The following is a 7,068-nucleotide window of genomic DNA, read 5'->3' as shown; positions in this document are numbered from 1 at the left end:
GTTGTAGAAATTGTAATGCTACCTAAACGAAGATAAATGTGGACTAATTAATTCAGTTCAACCAAAAAAGTGAGACATCGGATTTGTTTGTATTGGGGGCATGTGGAAAATATAAGTTCTTGTTTGCTGATAACTGTTTGACAACACCCGATGATAATCAAAACACACAGCGATGATAGGAGAACTTATTCATTTGAAATACAATGTTTCAAGATTTTAATAAAAAGCCTCACTATTGAAAGTTTCTCTATTTCTTCGATATTAGTTTTTGAGACGATCCCTCAGAATGAAAGGTTCTAGCGCAAACCACCATCATTGCCCATAATGCAACGCGCCGCGCTTGCGCACATCCAGCGCCCAGTGCTCTGAATTGTGAAATCTGGAGAAAGAACGGGAAGAAAACTCGCCCCTCGACTGACATCCAGAGAGGTTCATTCGACATTTCATCGACCTAGGACTAGAATATCTTCACATATATTCATCCACGGGACGAATACCGAACGACGCGTCTGATTTAAGGAGAAATCTGGCCCGAACAGCGACTGTGTAGGGCTGTTTTGGAGCGAGCGAATAAATTATGCAAATGAAGCGGAAGCGCTGTCCAGGTGGCGCTGAACTGACCGGAACCACGTGTGAGTCTGCAGAATCAAAACATTGAAACGTTGTTGATGCATGATTGACGTTCATTCGACGTTGGATGGTTAGTAGAAGCGGCATGAATTAGCCCTACCTAATCTTGGACCCATTTCAGTTGGGTTTGTTGTTGTTTTATCTGTGAGATATTGAATCCGAAAAACTAGTTAGTGGTCAATTAACTTAACAAAATTTTTTGTTGTAAATTTATTGTGTGACTTTTTTGTGATCATTCAAATTTTGAAAATAACGAATAGTTTGAAGTATGAGCGTTGTGGATGTGAAGACGCCGCCACAGTTTTCTCATGCCGGTGAATTTCCACACTACGTCGGAGCCGCCGCGACCCCGGCTGAGAATCTGATGGCCGTATCGACGTCGGCGTCGTCCAAAGATGGAAAGCACGCCGAATTTAAACAACGGTTCGACAACAATCGAGATAGATTCGAAAAGGGAGGCGGAAACCCGCGCGGACGAAAAAGGTTTAATTCGGTGTTCGGCGGCGCGCAGAGAGGAGGCTTCGGGCGACGGCGCAGTCGACACAACAGCGAGAAAATCGTTCTTCCGACGAAGTTTTTGCTCGGCGGCAACATCAGCGATCCGTTGAATCTGAATAGTTTAACGAGCGAAGATCCGAATGAAAAAACTCCGGTGTCGTCTCCGCTGCCGACGCCGATGCATCGGCGCGAACAGGAAATCGACGTCATTATTCCGCCGAATATCACCGATCCGTTGAATTTGAATTCGGGCGAAGATCTCGACTTCGCGTCGCCAAAGACTCACAAGCGAAAACGCAATAAACATAAACGCCGTAGCGCTGACGGTTGCATTGCGACCGTCGCGAGTTTACCGACGGAGAATCCGGCGTTGAAGATCGATACGGAATCGTCGGACGTTACGCGCCCGATTTCGATAGACATCAATTCGGAAAAAGCGTCTGAAAAGATTACGAAACCGGCCGCGGCGCACAAATCGAAAGTCGACGATAAAATCGTCTCTCCGGTCATACCGCAAATATCTCCGAAAAGTCGTAAACGAAAACGTCAAACTAGCGACAGCCGCCCGGAACCGAGCGCGAATTTATCGATCAGTCTGTTGAAAGACGGTAACGACGCGTCATCGGCGACGAAGAACGCGGTCGTCGCGGACGAAATCGTTTCACCGGTCGAATGTACGAGTAAATTCAAACGGCAGCAGAGCGTCATTAATACGGCCGCCGGGGGAAAACCGTCGCAGAAACAACGCGCGAACGCGCCGAAAAAGAAATTCATCTACGGCAATTACAATCGATATTACGGCTATCGTAATCCGAACATGGACGAAGATTACCGGTTGAAGTGTTTGAAGAAGGAATGGATTACCGGTAAAGACGTTCTCGATATCGGGTGCAATGTCGGACACGTTACGTTGGCGATCGCGCGTCAGTTCACGCCGCGTAAAATCGTCGGTTTAGACATCGATCCGAATCTGATCGCGGCGGCGCGGAAAAATATCCGCCATTATCTGTCGTCGGAATTGGCTGGTAAAGGTAAATTCCCAGACGCGATGTCGTCGACGTACGGGCCGATCGTTTCGAAGAAGTTGCCGGAAAGCGATGTAGATAAAAAGCTGTTGAATAACATTCGATTTGCGCAGGTAAGAAATAAACTGAACAAAATGTATCTGTATTCATTGGAAAAAAATAAATGTGGGCCCCGGAAACAGGGTGGCCGCTGTCAGACCTGGATTGAAAAACTCAGAAAAAAAGAAAGAAAAGATTCAGAAGAATCTAGAAAATGATCAGGCATTTCACAAATTTTGCAAAAATAGGAAACTCAAGTAATTTGTATATGCTATTGACCACACATTTCTTTATCAATACGTGATTCAGTGAATGAAATGTAACATTTTAAGCCTAGATATTTCTCACATTTTAAGTCTAGAAATTTCTCATATATTCATGCTTGGAATTCTATGAGATCACATGGAAAAAATCAGGGAAAACTGGGGATTTTTTATTGGGCGTAAAGTGGCCACCCTGTGAAAACAAGAACCTTGAAGAAATCGAACGAATAAGGGTAGGACTTTGAAAAGTTGATTCTAAAAAAGAACAGTTCAACTGTATTTTTCACCCTTATAATCGACATTGAACTTGTTTCAGAAGTTGTATCGGAACATCTTAGTTATGGAAATGAGGATGCTTTAAATGACTTGCCCGTGGAGTTATCGTCTTATCTCTGAAACCAGTGGGGGACGATCTGTATCATTTCCAAGTCTGCATCTCATTTTCGTAGCGATTCTTCTTTTTCCTGATAAGGTAGGCCTACATAATGTTTGAAATGCAGGCCACATCCTTCTGTTGTCCGACGTGTTGTTATATGTATGTACTGTTGCGCTACGTATGCGGGTTAAAATGTTGTTTCTTCGGCGATAAACTATTGAAAATTACCAACGATTAATCAAACCGTTCATCGGCTATCATTTCTAGGCAAACTATGTGCCGGAATCGGATGAGCTCTTAGAATTGGTAAAAGAAGAATACGATGTGATACTTGCGTTCAGTTTGACCAAGTGGATGCACCTACATAACGGCGACGCCGGTTTAAAACGTGCCTTCAAACGAATGTTCAAACAACTTCGGCCCGGCGGTATTCTCTTATTGGAGCCTCAATCGTGGTCTTCATACAAAAAGAAGAAGAATTTAACTGTAAGTAATTAATATAATTATTTTCGAATCGTCGAGAGATTTTTTAGAAGAAATGAAGTCGGACTGATGAATCTTCTTTCTTTTTTTTTAGGAGAGTATATCGAAAGTTTTCAAGAGTATAAGCTTTTATCCGGATCAGTTTTCAAAGTATTTGCTGTCTACCGAGGTTGGGTTCTCAACCTGTCAGGTGCTCGATGTGCCATTCAATAAATCAAAAGGTACGTATATTGTGATTGTGAAATAGTCCCAAACGTTTATTGAGCTTTGAATCGACTATATCATTTATATAAGTCGAAAATAGTGCATTTAATAATGTTCATGTGTTCATGCAGGTTAAGATAAGTTATTTTTTTCTTTGAGTGAGTGATTCATAGTTCTCGCAATCCCAATTCATATCTCTATTTATACATATATTATTATAGGAACAGGGCGATTTTTTTGTCCTTGGTTTTCTTTGTTGATTTAAGTTTTCAAGCAGTAATTTTGGATTGAATGGCCGAAATATATATTGGTATTGGTAATTGGCCTATTGAATTACAGGAAAGTGTCTTATAGGCGCAGGAGGATTCATTAAAATTTTGCCAATTTCGTGTGCATTTAGAATGTAAGACAAAGCGATCATCTATTCTATTCCCTTGGAACTTGAGACAAGTTTGATTCAGATTTTAGCGAGTACTCCCGAATAATCCCTCGAAGTCTGCCTTTGCATTATTGATGTTTTCTTCTGCTTGGCTCCGCGATAAAACACAAACCCGTTCGTATGCTGGTATTTTTGTGCGCATTCTGTTAAAAGCTAGTAAAATATATTTGTATCGTGTTACAGGATTCCGAAGACCGTTGCAGATGTACAGGAAGCTTGCTAAAGAACCGAGTGCCGCATCCGATGTCGAACACGAACCGGTGTCAGTTCCTGAACCCATGCAAGAAAATCCGACAACCACAGAATTAAGTGCCAACTGCGACAATAGAAGAGGGTGTAGTACAAGTAATGAAAGTACTGTAGATAATATGAATGTCGAGACAAGTGAAGTGAGCGTTTCGAAATGTTCAGGAAATGGAACACCGGTCGTCAGTGAACCGTTAACTGATAATACGCATTGCGGTGATTCGGACGTTTTGCGCGAAACATCGACTGACATGAATGTCGATATCGAAGACGCTGATAACGACGCAAAAGCATTAGTGACAGATACGACGAAATCGGTGTAAAAATTCACAATCGTGGCGTTTAAAAATGAAATTACCATCATCTCCGTGGTGCTAATCATCGGACTGTGTCCATAGACACATCGACTATTGTTGTATTCAGATGACCATACATCTTATTAATTACATTCAATCATACCGCGCTCATACGTTACACCATCACTTATTCTTGTAATACAATAATGATATAATGGCAGCTACTTGTGTGTGCTTTTTTGCGGATTCCTCACTTTTATTGTCTTCAGGTTTGACCCATGTATGTAGCGGCAATTGGCTTAGAAAGTCGAGATGTCCCAATTCTTGCAAATGAAGGTAGTTAGCTTTTAAAAACAGTTGGCATTCCATTCGGTTATATCTCTAACGCGTAGGGATCATCCATTTATTGTACAATAGTAATATAAAAAATCTGTTCACGTATTTTTGGAAATATGCACAAGAGAAGGAAAAATTCTTGGAAATGTTGCGTCATGTATGTAATAAATGGATGACTCCAGAGTTGAATAATAACTTATCCTGTGTCAGTTCAGAATGCATGTGCTTTTTAAGGAATGCTCATCACATCTGCAGCTTAAGTAATCCCATCTGCAAGTCATTATCAAGTACAGTCTTAACTCGTTCCTGGAAGTTAAATATTGATTTTTATCCTCATGTCAGATCAGAACTCGTACCTATATGTGCTTTTTAAGGAATCTATGGCTTGTCTCATATCTGCAAGTCATTATTAAGTGCAGTCAAATTCTTGGTATCATTATCGGTGCCTTTCGATTTGTTGACTACCAAATGATTACTTACCATTTAGTTAAATTGAAATGGAATATTGGAACTTGAGTCAAATTGGAACTAAGAATTGTGATGACTTCATCGAGTTGACTGTAATTTAAAAAGGCATGAGATTGTTATATACTAATTGATGGTTGAAATGAGCCTTCCTCTTAGATATGTATGTTAAATTGTGCAACCCAGATTAGAATGCTTTATGAGTCCCTACTTTCAAAACAGGTACATTTTCTATTCACTTGTTCCGTAATTTTCCTGGCATTGTTGATGAATAGGTCAGTGCGTTTGTTTATAACTACAGTGGAACCTCGTTACAACGAACTTCTTGAGGCCTGAAAATATGTTCGTTATATCCAGTTTGAAAGTGATTGAAATTTTGCTATTGGGAACAAAATTCTAGGTTTGCAATAACTGATAAATCAATGAATACAAGGGCGTTAAAACGAGGTTCCCCCTGTTAAGTTAACCAGAAAACTATCCAGTAGTTTGAATTCAGTCTATTTCATAGTCTTTCAGGTTGAATTAAGCGTAATCAATCAAAACTATCAATTTTTTTGACTTAACACTGGACATAAAAAGTGTTACTGCCCGATTACCTCAAAACATTCAGAAATCCCATTTTTGAAAAATGGTAATTAGATTAGATTGATTCCTAAAAGTATTTGTTATATGCGGCTCATGTATATATGTTGATAAGTATTTAAGTGTAATGCATTTTAAAATGCGCATTTATGAAATTATCTATATTGAAGATGTATATGTAATTTGTTGCAAGTATTATCGCTTTGTTATTATGGAGCATTTTCTGTTTTCTGGGTTGCAGATTATTTTCTTATGAAAAACCATCATTGGCAGTGGAATAGAATAAAGAAACAATTATATAGTTTCAACTAATTGACATTTCTTCCTGTTATGAAATTTTTGTCGGACTACAAAAAAATGAGTTCAGCCTAGTAGAATGGTATAATGAGATCGTCTGGTATTCGCGTGATATGTCGAAACTTTTAACAAGTTATCAAGGCCCCACCTGATCCATGAACAAAGAGGCATGGTCTTATTGATTAAATTAAGACCAAAATAAAGTGATACCTAGTTTCTCATTTCGTGGGTCACCTGTGTAAACGGCAATAAAATTTGTGATCAGATCATTTCTGTAGCTGCCGGGTCTGTTATGGTTAGCTTGATCATGATTTAAAAAAGGGTAGATAGGCGGGTGGGCGGGTCAACTTTTAAGCCCAGTAGAAATGGGAAAAGTAGGACCAAACCTCTCCCTGATCATGAATGACGGCGAAACACGTGGATTGACAATTCTCGGAGCCATCCCATGCCCGCGCCGGCAAACTTCCTGGAAATATTATGCTAATGAGTTAACGTGACGATAAATGAATTGAGTTTGACCAATCAGCGGTGACATTGATGACGTAGTCGGGGATGATAATAAACATGGAAGCGCTGTGCTAGTTTGACATTTCCTGAAAACACAGCTGCTAAAATGTGGATTTATGCATCAAAAACAAGGTATATCGTACAGTAATTCAGTTCATTCATAGCTCTATGCACGTATTTCACTTGTTAGAATGTAGTTCATCCTTATATATGTTTTCGAGACTCGGTAAAACTAGAAACACAAGAAGTAAATGTCTTTTTGGTGAAAAGTAGTCTGTTCATTTTCCTCTTTCTGTCTTATATAGGCCTACGTCACTCACTCATTCATATCGTTATCGTATGTGATAGTGGTGTAATATCCTCGTGATTTTGAAATGCTAGA

The 7,068-nt window shown here is 39.9% G+C and overlaps 2 protein-coding genes across 2 annotated transcripts in view; both read left to right on the top strand.

The window, feature by feature from the left end:
* Nucleotides 1-361: 361 nt before the first annotated feature.
* LOC141914516 (7SK snRNA methylphosphate capping enzyme-like) lies at nt 362-6,165 on the top strand. Its single transcript, XM_074805739.1, has 4 exons — nt 362-2,266; nt 3,099-3,317; nt 3,409-3,535; nt 4,141-6,165. Exons 1-4 carry the CDS (start codon nt 899-901, stop codon nt 4,524-4,526), a joined length of 2,100 nt encoding a protein of 699 aa, XP_074661840.1. The 5' UTR covers nt 362-898; the 3' UTR covers nt 4,527-6,165.
* A 584-nt stretch (nt 6,166-6,749) lies between these two features.
* Nucleotides 6,750-7,068, top strand: part of LOC141914523 (kinesin-like protein unc-104) — a 40,449-nt gene continuing 40,130 nt past the window's right edge. Inside the window, exon 1 of the mRNA XM_074805746.1 lies at nt 6,750-6,818. The gene's annotated coding sequence lies outside the window, so the exon portion shown is untranslated. The remainder of the gene's footprint in view (nt 6,819-7,068) is intronic.

This window comes from Tubulanus polymorphus, unplaced genomic scaffold (assembly GCF_964204645.1).
Source record: "Tubulanus polymorphus unplaced genomic scaffold, tnTubPoly1.2 scaffold_37, whole genome shotgun sequence".
Classification (NCBI taxonomy): Eukaryota; Metazoa; Nemertea; class Palaeonemertea; order Tubulaniformes; family Tubulanidae; genus Tubulanus; species Tubulanus polymorphus.
This window is presented reverse-complemented; position numbering and strand designations above follow the sequence as displayed.